Source organism: Accipiter gentilis, chromosome Z, assembly GCF_929443795.1.
Source record: "Accipiter gentilis chromosome Z, bAccGen1.1, whole genome shotgun sequence".
Taxonomy (NCBI): Eukaryota; Metazoa; Chordata; class Aves; order Accipitriformes; family Accipitridae; genus Astur; species Astur gentilis.
Window position 1 is genome coordinate 12,364,880 of NC_064919.1, and position 17,824 is coordinate 12,382,703.

General features: G+C 37.9%; 1 protein-coding gene across 1 annotated transcript in view; it reads left to right on the forward strand.

Moving 5' to 3' along the window:
* Positions 1-17,824, forward strand: part of PTBP3 (polypyrimidine tract binding protein 3) — a 48,433-nt gene that overhangs the window by 18,366 nt on the left and 12,243 nt on the right. The window contains exons 2-6 of the mRNA XM_049796140.1: positions 2,534-2,609; positions 6,584-6,741; positions 7,634-7,780; positions 12,814-12,978; positions 15,695-15,805. Coding sequence (XP_049652097.1) covers positions 2,585-2,609; positions 6,584-6,741; positions 7,634-7,780; positions 12,814-12,978; positions 15,695-15,805 — 606 coding nt within the window. The 5' untranslated portion in view covers positions 2,534-2,584. The remainder of the gene's footprint in view (positions 1-2,533; positions 2,610-6,583; positions 6,742-7,633; positions 7,781-12,813; positions 12,979-15,694; positions 15,806-17,824) is intronic.

Here is a 17,824-nt window from a genome sequence, read left to right on the forward strand (position 1 = left end):
GCTGAGTTATCTTTCAGATTATGCTTGATTTATAGACTTTCTGTGTTATCTATGATAGTTCTGGTCCTTGCAATTTGTTTTAAAGATCTATCTGCCCATCAAGCTGTTCTGTTGTAAATACTCAAAGTTAGTTAGTATTTTCTGTGGCATCCTCTGAGAATTTTGCCCGGAAGTCAGCATCAAATTTATCAGTTGCATTTTCATGTGCCAAGCCCACAAAATGTCTAATGCCATTAGTTATTGATGCAGGCAGTAAAATTTAAGTTGAAAACAAATAATTTTTGTTATAAGTTATAAATTCCATGAAACGTGTAAGTCTAACAGTTCATATCTTATGGATTTTTCTCTTCTGTAGAGTAATACCTAGACAACTAATTTGGAAAAATCTTGCCATTAGACATTTTCCTAACTTCTGCGAAAACTCTAAGTACATAGCTTGTCAAAATAGTAGATTCTGGTTTCTGCACTAAGGTGCATATTTGAATCCTGAGCTGAATCAACTAACACAACTTTTAAAAACAGAAGAGGCAGGATTTTTTTTTTTTTTTTCCTGAGAAATTCTGTTGTGGTTTTTTTAAAGTCAGTGCATATAAAATTAAATATGAAATTGTGAGAATACATGTTAAGTCATTGAAATTAACTTTATCTGTCAAAATAATAATAGATGTATTTGAGGCCAGTGTTTATAATGAAACCACAAAATAACTGAAAGTTGCTCAAAAAAGGCACTGGCTGCCAGAGTCGGACGTGCTAAAACACAAAGATTTTTCACAACCTTCTTGAAAAATGCAGATACTTCTGTTGAATAAATGCTAAGTTAAAAAAACAAGCTATAAGCCCCCATAACTGGAGTTACAGCAGTAGTGGGGGTTTTTTCCTGCCCTCCTGTAAATAAAAGGAATGGTTGGCTTAATAAAAGACTATCTTTAATACTTTCTACCACTTACTAGCTGCACGTATTGCTGCTTTTGTTTAATTAGCAAGATATGCACTTTACAATCAAAATATGCTCTTTAGGTGTTCAATACCTGGAAGCTGGCATACTGAAGATACTTCTAATAACTAAAAATTAATATGGATTTTGGATGTTAATTACGTTCCAATATCCATCCAAATAGAATATGATATGTATCAGACCTCTAGTAATCATTTCATTGACAAACTTTAATGAGATTAATTTAAAAAGCAGCCATCCAAAGAAGCATAACTTGGGCTATATGATGTATGGTATACTCTATTGCTCAGCTGAATAGGCTGCTCTTTACATTAGCATGTATTTTTATTGCAAATGGATTTAATTGGTGGCAAATGAAAACAATTAGAATTGGAATTTCTTTAAAATGTATTTATGTAACAGCTTATAAGCTGGTCCTCTCTGAGCGATACTTCTGTAGCCAATACAAGCCAGCATGATGGCTGCCAAAAGGATGCTTTCTTAGTCCTGTCTCCTCTTCAGTTATCCCTACCCCTTTCTTCACACTGGATCCTGGCACTTTTCAACCCCTTCCTCTGCTGATAAACTAACCTAACTCAGCATAGAGTGCTGGCAGGTTGGAGGATTGAGTCATCTCATGGAAAATTTCTTGGGCACCAGAGCTGGTGCGAGATAAGCAGCTCATGACCATGAGCAGGTGGGAATATCGGGGCAAGGGCAATAGGAACCTCTTCTTCCACCAAAGTGGAAGCTGTTTGGAGCTGTTTGGATCAGCTTTTTCCATCTTGTAGAACCACTCCCTTAGACTCAACTTTTCATTAAAATGCTTTTATGGAAGAATGTGGTGAAAGTTTCAGGAATCTTAATTGCCTTTTAGAGGTGTTGTCGTACCTTGTTTCTTGTTGGCATTTTGAAGCTGGTGCTTGGCTGGCACACTAGAGCAGTCTTAAAGAGTAAACAGACTTAATTGGCAGCTAGGCACTGATTTTTGAATCAAGATCCTGTAGTGCTCAAACTCTTCTCTGGTGATAGTTAGACCCTCAAATTGTCAGTATTCTTAAAGCATATACTTTGATTTTCGGTATTTTTTCTAAATCCATATGATCCACCATCAAGTTCCTAGGACAAGGATAAGGTTTAAAAAAAGGTGCCACAGGTATATTTAAATATGTCTTGAGTTAGTTTTGCTCAAGGTCCACTGTGTCCAGTCACAAATGCTGACCTTATCTGCATAGCTGTATGTTTGTGTTTACTCATATCTGGAAGCAATGTTGTCTTGCAGACTCAGAGCCTGCAGCCAGCTCATTTCTTTTCATAAAAATTTGTTATTCTTGGTCTTTTAAAATGTGAACCGTAGTAGGATAAATAGTAAGAGAAGAAAAGTGCAACACAGCTGAACTTGTTAACATCTTGAGACAGAAGGAAAAGCTGTGTGGTTGGCATTTTTTTCCCCGAAATATAACTTCACAGCAATTGTGAATAGTGTGTATAGAAAGGGGGTGTTCTTGGGAAGAATGAATTACAGGAGTCTTTACACTTTTATATCAAGCTCTTGCTCTGTGACAGCTTTTACTAGTAATGTTGTCTTTTCTTTTTTAGTGTGGACCTCAGAAGCTTCTTTCTTTTGGTGTCAGTAACAGGCCTTTCATCATGAATGATTCTACTCCAGCTACAGGTATACATAAAAAAAGATTGTTATCACAGTTCTTAAACAGTGTGTGTTTTCTCTGTAAATGTATTTTTTTTGTATTCTTCATTGTTACCATGAGCAGCCTCACCATGCCTGAACTGTAATCTGATCCCAACAGTAGAGCCACTGGAGTCTATCCACTTCAACGACAGTATTGAGGAGCTCCAAAACTCCAGCTGAAATGGGGAAAAAAAAAAATAAAAAATTTGTAATCATGATCAAACAAGGAGCATTCTGGACAGATTGTCAAGTGCCTACTCAATTTTCCTGTAGTTGTGCATTTGAAAGGAATTTGTTTTGATGTATTTCAAGGCTGTCAGGATTACAGATATAGAAGATGAATATCCTGTATCAGTCTCAGTCTGGTGGACATAGGGCACATTATGTGGATTTGTGCTGAAAAGTTAAGCTGATTTCCTTGGGTGTTCTTGTTTCTACTTTCCACCCCACTTTCAAAACTTCTTGAGCAGCAACACAGACAGTCCTGTGATTTGTTTTCAGATGTCTTCCTGCCAGTTCTTGTCACCAGACAATCTCTCCATGGGTTGAGATGAATGGTAGTGTTTTTGCAAGGGAAGCAGTAGGAAAAATGATTTCCCCCCAGTCAGATGTTTTCTTGATCTGGTTCACTACATATATGCATGGATTGTTGTTCAGTAGAATGGGGTTTTTTGGGAGATGGTGGGAAATTGGATAGATACATGCAGGGTAAGGAAACTGGGTCTGTTTAAGCAATGTGATGTCTCAGTATGAAACCACAGCCACATGTTTCTTCAAATATGTTAAACTAGTACTACCATCCAAAGAAATTTATGATCTGCCCCACTCTGTGTTGAGAAAGATGCGGGAAGTGTATTTGGTTACCTGTAGTTTTAGATCAAACAAAAAGTTGAAAGAGAGAGAAAGCTGGGCCTGCTTTCTTTGGAGGTACTTTCAGCTTAGGTGAGCTTGAAATATTAATGGTCCATGGCTGCATAAGTTAACTTCAAGTAAAGTAAATTAACTAACTCATGACATAGATAATTGCCTGTCAACAGTGGTTTCCAAATAGTTGATTTTATAATGGGGCAAGAGCAGATGACCTCTTGATAAGCATCTAAGACTTACTTGCTGTATTTCCAATGGGGGATAAGGAAAATGAAGAGTGTGAGGATCTAACTTGAAAATTTTTTTCTTTTTGATTTCTTCGACTTGCACATGTCAGACTGTTCATACTTCTGCTAATCAATTCAGTGTGACATCCAGAGGCTTCTGCTTGGCTTGAAACAGTATTAGCTTATAACTCAGTAATTTAATAGCTGAAGTATTTCAGGTCTGTGTAGATGGTATTTTTGTGAGAAGAAACCAGCTGGCAAGGAATATAAATTTGTATTAAATTCAAGTGGCTTTTATTAATTGTCCATGCAACCACTGACCCTTCATAGTGTCCAGGGTGTCTAAACAATATTAAACTTTAAAATAAGATAGAAGGGTTTGTCTCCTAATAAATCTAAAAAAGCCCTCTAATTCTCTTCTGTAACTCTATACTTCATTTTGGGTTTATGTAATCTCTGTTGAGATGCAACTCTTTACCTAATACAACTGCTTCACCTGCAACGTTTTTTTCATCTGGTGGGTCATATATCTAAAATATGTTTTGGGTTTCTTGATCTGAGGCTACTCGCTTGGGAAATATATTTGTACCAGTCATGAAACATGATTGTAATGGACTTCCCTTTGTAGCACCAGGCCCCAAATTTCACGTTGTTCATAAGGCTTCTCTTATCTTTGTCTGTTTGAAAGCATTTTTTCTTTCACCCAATTGAGTTGGAAGAGGTGATCGCCTTGGGCATGCTTTAAAGAACTGTTGAATCAATTTTGAAACTTAGATGCCAAAAAACCACATGATTATCACTTTGCATCAAAATTAGTATCAAACAGTAGCTGGAGAAAGAAGCATCATTTAAAAAATGCTGAGGTCTTTATACCTGGGATGGAATGAGTGCTAGCTTTTACTGCTGATTTTAGTGTCTTAGCTAAAGTTCCACAAAACTGAATATAATTACAACAGGAAAATAAGCACTTTAATAGCATTTTTAGGTCAGGTGTTGGTCACTGTTCAGAAGGCAGATCAACTAGAGCTAACATATGCTTGCGAATGGGTAGATAGTGAGATAGAGGACGCATACTGTATGTACGCAGGCTGAAACTGTTGTGGTAACCACTGTCCTTTTTGGCTGAATGCCTGACCTGAAAACTGCTGTAACACTCAGTGAAAATGTAGAAAGAAAGTGCTGTGCTTGCCACTTAGCTCCATCTTGTCACCTCTGATGATAAGTCAGAACCCAGAAGGTATTTCTTCTGCCAGAGTCTCTCAAGTTAAACTAAAGGCAAAATTCCTGTTAGGTTCCATTTCCTGCTTTCTTTAGTTAAGCAGTCCTTGACTTTACTAAGTCAAGGACATCTTGTCCATTTTGAACCTGAAAAGCAGATTTAACAAAATAGGATGGGTTGTTATGCTTTAATAGTAATATATTCCATCATGGCTTGGTATTGATATGTGTTTAATATGTTTCTATGTGTCTTAGTCTCATGCCCAACAAGTGTGCCTCATGTTCACATTTTTCAGAATTCACAAAGAGCATATGATGCCATTTAAAATTTCTTGATGGAAAAATAAGTGCATAACAGACTTTCCTGTTTTGCAGGTGGGGGAATTAGTTAACTTGGCTTATGAGTGTGCCATTGTTGGGGCTTAGATCACCTAACCTGGAGTTTTACAGACTTCCACTAGTAAAAAATCCTCTGTAAAGATCCCTTTACAGAATGACTTGTGTGAACCACTTCTCAGCCTTAGACTGTACTCAAAACCTACAGCAAAATCTGAAATTACTTACTAAGCTCGTACAGATGTTTTTTACCAACCTTCTGTGATTCCCCTTGGAAGGCATAATGCAACACATGAGGTGTTAAGGCTGTCAGTCTTGCTGGAGTGAAGCTGTTTGTGGCACACGACTAAAAAAAGAAGGCTGTTTCTTCTTTTAAGTTAAATGGTATGCAGTTAGACTTCAATACAATTTCCATCAAATATGCTGTCTTTCCTCTAGTTTAGGATATTTTCTCCATCAAGTCTCATAAGCCTCTGTAGCTTGCTTTATGAGAATCTTTTACTGGGATCTGTAGGTAGGCTAATGAATTTCATTTTTACTACCTGAAGTTAATACTTCATTGTGATAGCTTCTAGAACAATCTGCCTCTTCAGATGTAGTATTCTGCTTAAAGGTGCTCTCAAGGACTCCAAGTCATGTCCTTGAAATGTAACCATTGGTCACCTACCTGTCACAGGATCCAAATAGGCATATGTTAAAAAAAAAAGGGAAAAAAAAGGCATTTTGCCAAAATAGAAAACTTTAGGATCTGTACGGATTTCATACCTCACTGCTGTCTATCCTTTTCAAACACTTTTAAAAACTTACAAGCATGTGGGACCACAGGCTTTCTTTAATAAAATAAAAAAACTCTTTGCGGTAGGAACTGAATCTAAACAAACATACCATGCAGGAAGATAAGTTAGCAATAAAAAAAATAATTAATGTATTACCTCCTAAGTACTACTTGCCCTTCTGTGTAATTAACATTTTGTAAATATGTTACTGGGCTCTCCGTCTGTTAGACTTAAAAAAAAACCCAAAAAACAAAAAAACCCTAACAACCAAAAAAACCCTACAAGAAAATAAACAAACCAAAGAAAAACAAACACACCACACACTCCCCTTGTGGTGGAGATTTGGAACAGCTGAAGGGGTCTTCTTAAACTGTCCTTTGGTTATATGACTAATCCTTTCTTAGGATACCAAAAGCTATAGGTAAGTCAATGTCAGTGCTCAGACAGCAGTTTAGCTCTTCTAGGTTTTGGTATCTATACTGTACAATAAGTTTGTCTTGTCTGCTTGTCCATCCCTCTCCCTAAAATATTTTAGGTGATGAGAAGAAAAGAGAAGAGAGTTTGCCATGCTCAGCTTCACGTGTCCTTCATCTTGGTCAAATTCCAAGTGAAGCGACTGAAGCAGATGTCATTTCACTAGGCCTCCCTTTTGGCACAGTAACCAACCTCTTGATGCTAAAAGGGAAAAATCAGGTATGTAGTTTTCAATGTTTCAATTGTAAGAGCAAGGCTCAAAATGTGGTTCAAGTTATGACCCTTTTGGTATTGCCTTTGGATGACATGATTGCAAGAATGTCTAAATATTTAATTAATAGCTCAAGAATTTCATATTTTCAAATGTGAAAGGATATCTTGATATTTATTTTAAGTTTTTAATATACTTTTGAATTAAATAATGACCTAGTAACTTCTTAATAATATTGCTAAACATTATATCCACCTTATGTAAGAATATATAGACAATAAAGAAATACATTGTCACTATTGATGTTGACATATGCCTTGAAATAACCTGCCTGATTAAATAATTAACATGCATGTTAATTTTTTAATGTGAAATAAATTGCTTACTTTTTTTTTTTAATCCTTTAAGATGTGACAGGGTAGTTCACATCACAAATAAACACTGAAATCCTAAAAATAATAGGCATTCATTTGAAAATTGTTGAGAGCACTGAGCTGGGTTAATATAATGCACAAAGTGATAGATGTTTAGTGTCCTGTTCCCACTTTTTCAATCAGTGTATGTATCTGCTACCTAGGTAATAGTACTTGGATTCAGGAACCTAATGAATTCATTAGCAGTGTGGTATTTTTAGCAGCATTGCTTCCCATATGTCATACTTATTTCACCTCTTCTTAATGACTTCTTCTACTTACAGTGTAAAACATCTTAAGAAAACCCACAAATCAAATCAAATATCCCCATAAATACACACACACATTTTAATGCTGAACAAATCAGTACTGTGTTTTCACACGATCTTTTTCTAGTGAGAGTGGAATTGGAAATAAATGGTGCTTTGGTGCTTTGTTCCCTCCTGTAAACAAAACAGCACTGAAAACTGCTATGTATTGGTTGCAGGCACTTTTGGAAATGGCTTCTGAAGAAGCTGCGGTTACTATGGTGAACTACTATGCTACTACTAGACCTTACCTCTGCAGTCGGCCTGTTTATATTCAGTATTCCATCCACAGAGAACTTAAGACTGACAATCTGCCTAATCGGGCTGTAAGTATAATATTTCCATTCAGCAGGATAGAATTGCACAGAAGTTGTGTACTTGTTTTGGCTAGGATAGAGTTAATTTTCTTCATAGCAGCTTGTGATCCTTACATAGTGTCAAGGCCTTTTCTGTTTCTCACACTGCCCTGCCAGTGTGAGTGCACAAGAAGTTGAGAGGGGACACAGCTCCTACAGGTGACTCCAACTGAGCAAAGGGATATCCGACACCATATGACATTGTGTTCAGCAATGAAAGCTGGGGGAAGAAGGAAGAAGGTGGGACATTCAGAGTTATGGTGTTTTTCTTCCCATGTAACTGTTACGTGTGATGAAGCCCTACTTTCCTGGAAGTGGCTGAGCACCTGCCTGCTGATGGGGAGTAGTAAAGGAGTTCCTTATTTTGCCTTGCTTGCACATGCAGCTTTTGCTTTAAACTGTCTGTATCTCAGCCCATAAGTTTTCTCACTTTTACCTTTCTGATTATCTCCCCCATCCTGCTGAGGGGAAGTGACTGAGCAGCTGTGTGGCTCTTAGCTGCCTACCAGGGTTAAACCACAGCATTAGTAAAGAAACAGACTACTTTCCACTACACCAATAGTCAAATTCTGATAGGTATTATTTCTATTGTTATCTAAGCAGTAACTTCTTTCAGAGACTTCTCAATACCTGTAAACTTACAGTGGAGGATCTTAAGCTCAAGAATGGCTCATCCTGATGATCAGAAAGTGATGTGAATATGGTAGGAGGACTGCTTGGATGAACAAGAAGCTCCTGACTGAACTCAAACATAAAAAAAGAGGCATAGAAAAGGTAGAATCATGGACAGGTGATCCGTGAAGAATATAGAGCATTATCTGAACATGCAGGCATGTGGTTAGGAAAGCCGAAGACCACATGGAGTTAGCTTTGGCAAGGGATGTGAATAGCAACAAGAATGGTTCTTCAAAGTGTATCAGCAGCAGAAGGAAGATTTAGGGACTATGTGGGTCTGCTCCTGAATGGGACAGGGGCCCTTGGCAACAAAGGACACAGAAAAGGCTGAAGTACTGGATGCCTTCTCCTCAGTCTTTAGTGGTTAAGACTTGTCCTTGGGAATACCAAGCAACTGAGAACAGTAGGAAAGTCTTGATGAAGGAAGTAGAGAAGAATCTCCTTAAGGAACATTTCAACAAACTGGATAAACAAAAGTCTGGGGCCCTAATGAGATGCACTTGTGAGTGCTGAGGGAACTGACTGATGTCATTACAAGGCCACTCTTACAATCCTGGAAAGGTCATGGCAATTGGAGGAGGTTCCTGAGGACTAGAAGACAGCAAATCTCTCTCTTATCTTAAGGAAGGACAAGAAGGAGGATCCATGGAACCACTGGCTGATTAGCCATAGCTTGGTCCCTGGGAAGGTAATGGAGCAACTAATCCTGGGAACCATTTCCAAATGGTTATAAGGATATGGTCATAAGGATATGAAGGTAGTTGTGAAAAGTCAGCAGGGGTTTTTGAAAAGGTCATGCCTGACCAATGTGATAGCCTTTTACAGTGAGATGACTGGTTTGGTGCATGAGAGGAGAGCAGTGGATGTTGTTTATCTTGACTTTGGTAGGACTTTCAACATTGTATCCAATAACATCCCAATAAACAAACTGATTAAATACAGTAGACTGTGAAGTGATCTGAAGGGCTAAAATGGTTGTGACCAATGGCATGAAGCCCAGATGGGGACCAGTCACTAGTGAAGTACCCTAGGGGTTGATACTGTGTCCAACACTGTTTAACATCTTTATTAATGTCCTGGCTGAAGGGATGGGGAACATCCTCAGCAAGTTGCTGACAACACAGAACTGGGAATAGTTGACACCCCAAAGGGTTGTGCTGCTGTTCAGAGGGACCTTGAAAAGCTGGGGAAATGGACTGACAGGAGGAGCCTTCTTAAGTTCAACAAAGGGAAATGCCAACTCTTGCACCTGAGGAGGAGTAACCCTGGGTACCACCAGTACACTGGGGCCAACCAGCTGGAAAGTGGAGGAGGACCTGGGGGTCCTGGTGGACAACACACATGCCCTTGTGGCAAAAAAGCCAGCAGCCTCCTGGGCTGCAGAAGGTAGAGCATTGCTGGCAGATTGAGGGGAGGTGACCTTCCCCTCTACTCAACACTGATGAGACGCATCTGGAATGCTGTGTCCAATCCTGGGCTTCTCAGTACATGAGAGACGTGGACATAGTGGAGCAAATCCAGGAAAAAGCCGTGAAGATGGTTAAGGAACTGGAGCATCTGTCATACAAGGAGGGCCGGAGAAGGCTGGGACTGTTCAGCCTGAAGAAGAGAAGGCTTGGGTGTGTCTTACCAACGTCTACAACTATGTGGTGAGGGGGGAGTAAAAAAGGTGGAGACAGACTCTTTTCAGTGATGCCCAGTGACAGGATAAGAGGCAATGGGCATAAATTCAAATACAGAAAATTCCACTAAAGAAAAAACTTTTTTACTGTGAGAGTGGTCAAACATTGGAATGGGTTGTTCTGAGTGGTTGTGGAGTCTCCATCCTCAGATACATTAGAAACCTGACTGGAAACAGTCCTAAGCAGCCTGCTGTAGGTGGCCCTGCTATTATATTCTGCATTACTTAGAAATACTTGCTTATAATATGTTTTGGAAGAACTTTTGCCATTCCTAATCTTTAACATTAGGTAACAGTTCTCAATAGCTTCAGAATATGAAACAAATATCATGTCTTGTTTGGCAAATCTTTTCTCTGAGTAATTAGTCCTGATTTTTTTCCCCATGTTATTGTGTCCATGATACAGTAGCAGTAATACCACAAAAACATACCACTTCAATGTTATATGTTTGTGTTTTCTTAAAGTTAATTGCTAATCATGGGTCTGTAGATGCTATCTGAAGAACACATGGAAGAGCAAACCCAGCTGTTACATGATGAACCCCTTTCTGCCCAAAAAGAAGCTCTTTTGAAGCTTTTTACTTTATCAGATATGGATGTTATTGTGAGGGGTCATGTAACCTGCTTTTGTAAAATTTTTGTTGTTGGCACTGCTCCAAGGCATTGCCAAACTCAGGAATAGCAAATCATCATCTTTAAGTTGTTCAAGCTTATTCTTAATAGTGTTATCTTTTTTTTAATGTTGACTGTTTATTCTAAGACGAACCCTAGATCCAATGAAATGGGTATTATCACTGATAAAACATCAGGGTTTTGCGCAACTTCATGCCAAACACCAGAATTAATATCTTCCTTGTATTTCTGAAGTACTAAAAATTCATTTCTTAAGAATATGAATTGAACATTGCAGATAACTGATTTTAATCCTGATCTCCAAACAAGGAAATACTCTTTGAATGACAAGATCAAAGTATACAAACCATCATATTGTACTTGAAATGCATTTGGATTTTTTGACTGCTGAATGAATTGCAATTGACCTGCCATTTAGATACATAATTTATATAATATGATGTGTGTATCACAATTCTGTTTTCTGTAAGAATGTTGCAAAAATTCATGCTCATTTTTAATTTGTGCTGACACAAAAGTCACTGAAATCTTGCAAGCTTGTCAATCTAATAGATGTTATTTGTCTCTTTCCTCCTCCAAGATTGCTGGATTGGTTTGTTATCTGCAAAAAACAAACAAATACAATAATAAGATTTTTTTTTAAGGGTAAAAATGTAACAGCCTCAGGAAAACTATACTCATATTTGCAAATAAGACTCCTTGTATCTGTTTCTCAGAGTATTACTTTGTCCTTCTATAAAACCATCATTGTCTACTTAAAAAAAAATAATTTTTTTTGCACTTATGACTCTTACATTTGATTTTTCTTTAAGTTTTAGAGACCTAGCAGAGCAGCTGAACACTACATTGCTGACCTAGCATCTAGACTTAGGCCTGAAGTGCAGATTATTTTGCAGGGTTACCTGTTTCTGAAACTGGGTAATATCTTTACCCTGTGCCATGTTTAGTCCATCTTCCAAGGAAACAGTGTTACTGAGACGTGACTTCAAGTCACAACACTACACTTGGAAAGGAACATCTCTCCATAGTGCTCTCAGAGGTAGTCTGAAGAGCTTTTTGAAGAAAGCCCATCAAAAACAAGTGTAGAGACTTCCAAAGTCCCAGTGAGGCAGTTTGAGGAGTGAGATTTTTAAAGGTCTTTATTTTCATGGTTGATATCTTGGCTCAGAAAAAAGAGCAGGGTATGCACTTTTAAGCTTATCCCCAGCAAAACTTGGTTCCTGAAGAAAATGAAATACTAATAAAGCAGAGCAAATAGTTGTTGGTACACTGACTGGTTGTTAGTCTATTACAATACTGTCGTCATATTGATTTGCTGGAAAATCTCTAGAATGACAAAAGCTTACTGAGTCAAAGCAAAATTGTGTCTATATGGCATTACAAAGTAGTGACAAGTTTGTCTAAAAAAGAAAGTCATAATTCCATGAAAGTATGATCTGACATTTTTAGGGGAGTGGGAAGGGAAGGAAGAGGTATGATTTACCTATTATCATGGGATTTGAAACGATAATCAGATAAAGGGAATATGTTTTTTAAAAGTTGCATTTTAAATGCATTTTACATGCTTTTCTTTGTGTCGTGGTTTAACCCCAGTCACCACCCGCCGACTGACATCCAGCTAGTCCTCGAGTGGCGATTCCCTGCACCTACTCCCTGGTTCCTATACTGGATGTGACATCACACGGTATGGAATACACTGTTGGCCAGTTTGGGTCAGCTGCCCTGGCTTTGTCCTGTGCCAGCTTCTTGTGCCCCTCCAGCTTTCTCACTGGCTGGGCTTGAGAAGCTGAAAACTCCTTGACTTGAAGACTAAACACTACTTAGCAACAACTGAAAACGTCAGTGTGTTATCAACATTCTTCGCATACAAAACATAGCACTGTACCAGCTACTAGGAAGACAATTAACTCTATCCCAGCTGAAACCAGGACACTTTGTAAGAGAACTTTGTTTAGATGTGAATAATTTGTGTATGTGTAAGTTAATTGTGGTCTCTGCTGTGTCTTGATTTCAGAGAGCCCAAGCTGCATTGCAAGCTATGAATGCTATGCAGTCTGGAAACCAGGCTACTGCAAGTACTCCCGTTGCTGAAGGTGGGCCCCTTCCAAGTCAAGGTTCTGTTCTTCGGGTCATTGTTGAAAATCTTTTCTACCCTGTCACTTTAGACGTGCTGTGTCAGGTAATGAGGATTGCTTAAAAAGATAGTTAAAATCTGTTCCAATGTTGCCATTGTAAAGCCATAAACCCTTTTTTTTTTTTAAAGTACCTGTGCTTACTTAATTGCTTGAATGAGGACTGTCACTTTAAAATGATTTGTTGCAGTTTAGGAATCTAGCAAACAGAGCTTCTGTACTCAGCTTTTCATGTTGTCTTTCATTTCTTTAAGTTCCTTGGTTTCTGTGGAAGTAGCAACAAACCTGAGATGTTATTTCTAATTTTTGCCCACATGATGAATTAGTGAAATACTGATTGTTATGAACTTGTGGACCAATATTTTAGCACTCTTTATAGTGAGTAACTTTTGTAGTTTAGATTAAATTTTAGGGTTTTATATTCACTTTTATAATTCAATGCAAGTGATGTACTGTACAAGTATAGTTGCTTGGACAAAAGTTTTTGATTGTTCATCAACTATTAGAATGCCATTTACTTTACCTCTGAAAGCCTTGAATAGTGGTGGGCTATAGCTACGAAAGACATTACCATAACTCCTGCTAGGAGTCACGCTATGCTGTTGAGAACTGTAAGTTTAAAACAAATAAGTCACAAGACTATGTCTTTGTGACTGAAGGATTTATCAATACTTTTTTCAAATATTGCAAGCAGTTCTATACTTGACGCTTTTGTAATTACTAGTAAATTTGTGTGATCATAAATATGCCCCAAATATGAGTTTCTCAAATTAATGTGATTTAAAATAATAGGGATGTTTTTACAAGAAGGTGCAGTCCTGGAACAAGATTGTTGCTGCTCTACTAGCATATCGCATAATAGCTGATTGCTACCAACACTTTATTTTTCATCTTACCTTTTAATATTTCCTCTTTCTCTGTATCTCCCCACCTTGTCACTTGTTGTCACTTTGGTGACACTTAATTGTCACTTTGATGTAGCAATTTGCCTAATCTAAACTCTTGTTTGTATCTCTGAGTATTGTTCTCTCATTATTGAGCTCGTGCAAATAGTATGTCAACTGTTTAGGATTATTAGTGCACTCAGAATAACCTGAGAACAAACTTTTGTGGTTATGGGAGCTGTACTAGTTTAATATTGCAACAGCAGTTCCTGGATCTAATCTTCTGTGGTTTGGTAAGCAGGCAGTGGAAGGAGATTCATGTTAATTTACTTTAATTTGATTAATGTTTACTTCAGTGCAGCAGAGCTATATTTTCAGTCTTTGAATTGCCCAATGACCTTCACTCAACTACTTTTGCAATAGGTCTAGAAAATTAAGCAATTTTTGAAAAGGGAGCTTATTTGGGGTTCTTACCAGGGGATAATCTGCTCTAATTACAGCAGCATTTTGTGCCTCATAGTTACAATGTAACATTATTTTGTAAGTGTGGTAAGGTTAATGAAAATGAAAATATTTACTAATCAGTATAGCATCATATGGAACACTAGCAGGCAAGCTGTCATCCAAAACTTAAATTATATTTTGTAAATTATAACTGCTTGTCAAGTAACTAGCACTTTCTTTTACCACAATTCACCTTAAAATATTTATTATAAGAAATAGAATATTCAGTGTTATCTTTGCAGAAACAAAATTTATATACAACAGTGGGTTTTAGCTTTAAACCCAAACAGGAATACATTGAATTTCATTATCTTAAAAAGGTCTATTTAGTCTTCTGGATAAACATGGAAAAGCATGTATTCAGAAGCTGTATTTAGGCCTTTCTTAAGGGGAAGTGCTTTATGAACAGGAACTCAATGGCTAATTTTAAATTGCTGTGAAAAAGGTTGGTGTTCTGTCTTCTACCACAAAATGATGACTGCAGCATAAAAAGCTTGTTTTTGAGATATTGAAAAACTGGGCACAAAGGGTTAGAACAGTGTGTCTTGCATCCATGATTCTAGGCCTAACAGGCTGGCAAGAAATGCTTGTCCTTACATCTGGCCTTTCTTTCCATTTCAGGCTTAATACTTGTCTGGGCGGGGGGTGTCTGCTTTCCTGACTTTGCATCAATTCTAACAGTTTGTTCTAAAACTGCTAGTACTTCCCAAACTCACCTTTCCTCTTCCACTGTTAATTTGGACATAGTTTTTCTGAACTTGCATGATAACGTCCTTGCTATACTTTTTTTCCTCATTCTTTGTGGCTTTGCTTTTGTATAGGCACCTTCATGTAGTGCACACTCTCATTTAAACTAGGTCTTTGTCTTTCTTCTTTCCTTCTTTTTCTTCTGGTTAGTACAGTGGGTCTGCGTGATTCATTTGTAGGCATATCAACTATTTAAGATGTATTTTTGGTCACCAAATTTGCAGAATTTGTTTGAAGTACAGAATGTAAAGGTGGATACCTTGCAAGGCATTTTGCAGTTCCCATCTCAATTAACTTGTGAAAGTCCATTTCTCAAACCTCAACTCTGATTTTCCACAATTTCTCTGCAGACATTAGACAAATGCCTGTTTGGGCTGGCCTTCCCTGCTCTTAGTTGAACCGTCATTGCTAAAACTTTAAGGAAATTTTCTCCTTCTTCCCCATCTTTTGTAGCCTCTTTTTTAATTTATTTTTTTTTACCTGAAATAAAATTCTGAGTTTACTCAATTTCTGTTCAGCTGTCAGAAAAGAAATAATTTTCAGAAATTTATATAAAGTATTAAATGCTAGGTTTTAGTGTGCATGAATTATTCGTTGTTTCTGAAAGTCCATGTTTTTTCCTTGTCAGATTTTCTCTAAATTTGGATCTGTCTTGAAGATTATCACCTTCACCAAGAACAGTGTGTTCCAAGCTTTGATCCAGTATGCTCATCCAATGAATGCATATTATGCCAAAATGGTAAGTGTAGCATATTCAGCTTGATTGTTTTGTTTTGTTTTGTTTGTGGGGGTTTTTTTCCCCAGGTAAATGGGGAACATTAGGAATAGCTTGATCATTAACTTTATGACTTCTCATCATTCTAACACACTTGTTGCACATGTATAACTTTGCCATCCCTCATTAGTTAAGAGGATAACACTATCATCAACTGCAAGCATAAATGCACAAACATATTCATGTTATGCAAACATAAAAACACAGAAATCAGACCTGTCAGTAGTGATGAGTGATGGTAACTAGTCAACCAAAAAGTCTTTTGCCTTTCAAACTAAATGGAATATTTTCAGTGAGGTTCAATACTAAGAGTACTGTAGTTAAATGCCCAGAGATTAGATGAATATTCCATGTTTTACTTGTTTGAATTTCAGTGAGAAATGTGTAGTAATCAATGTTTTCACCTTAATATCAAACATGCTGTATCCTGATTTTTACAATGCACATTCTTAGTAATGAAGAAAACCTCACCTACTTTAGGTGTATCTCCTGCAGTGGTTTAACTTTGACTAGGTGCCAGGCACCCACCAAGCTGTTCTCACTTCCTCTCCTCAGCAGGACAGGGGGAGAAAATAAGATGAAAAAGCTCATAGGTCCAGATAAGGACAGGGAGATTGCTCATCAATTAGCATCACAGGCATAACAAGACTCGACTTAGGGAAGATTGATTTAATTTATTGCCAATTAAAAATAGAGTAGGATAGTAAGGAGCAAAAAACAAAAGTAAAACACCTTCCCTACACCCTTACTCCCTCTTCCCAGGCTCTGCTTCACTCCCAACCCTTCTACCTCCTCCCCTGAGTGGCGCAGGGGTACAGGCAATGCAGGTTGTGGTCTTCCCATAACACTGTCTGTGCCTCTCCTCCCTCCTCACACTGTTCCTGTGCTCCAGTCTGGGTCCTCCCCATGTGATACAGTCCTTCACAAACTACTCCAACATGGGTCCTTCCCATGGGCTGCAGGTGGATACCTTCTCCACTGTGGACCTTCAAGGGCTGCAGGGGGACAGTCTGCCTTGCTATGATCCTCTCCGGAGGAATCTCTGCTCCAGTGCCCAGACCTCCTTCTCCTCCTCCTCCTCCTCCTCCTTCGCTGACCGTGGTGTCTGCAGGGTTGTTTCTTTCACACTTTTCTCAGTCCTCTCTCTTCCAGCTGTTGCACAGTGGTTTTTACCTTTTCTTAAACATTTTATCACAGAGGTGCCCCCAGTGTTCTGACTGGCTCTGCTTTGGGCAGCAGCAGATCTGTTTTGGAGCTGGCTGGAACTCACTCTGTCCAGCACGGGGCAGCCCCTGGTCTCTTCCTACAGAGGGGCAGCAGCCCCCCCACTACTAAAAGCTTCCTACGTAAACCCAATACGTTTTTTTTCAAAACAACTTTCAGAATTAGTTTCCTTACAATAGCTAAATATTTTAATTTCTAGAAAATACTGTTATTTTCCTCAGCGCGGAGTAGTTTGATAATTAAATATTGAGGGCTGAGACCTCAAAGATTTTTGCAGAAGGGACAGCAGCGTTACAAATCCTCACATTATAATACTTGAACTGTGAACTAAAAAATAAAGACAGAAGATAAAATACTTCACTTACTTGTAACTAAGCCTGAGACACTTTCTATTTCACTTTAACCTATGTGGACACCTCAATATTAGTAAATAAATAAAATCAATTTGAAAGTTCCCATAGAATGTACATAGAAGAATAGATTCTGCTAAGTATTAAGTGGTATTCAGCATTCAGTTTTTCAAAAAATTACCAAAAGACTAGAGTGAATGGAACTTTTACCCTACTTTTGTTATTGAAGGTGACTTTATTCTCAGCTTCAAAATTAAAGGCACAGAATATTTATCTACTGCTATTTGCACTGTAGTCCGGTAAGTAAATTCACTATGTGTTTCAGAGATTAACTATATATTGGAAATTAGTAAAGGTAGTTGGGATTATAGCCTGTGTGTTAGCAATAGCATCTTTTCTTAAAGAACAG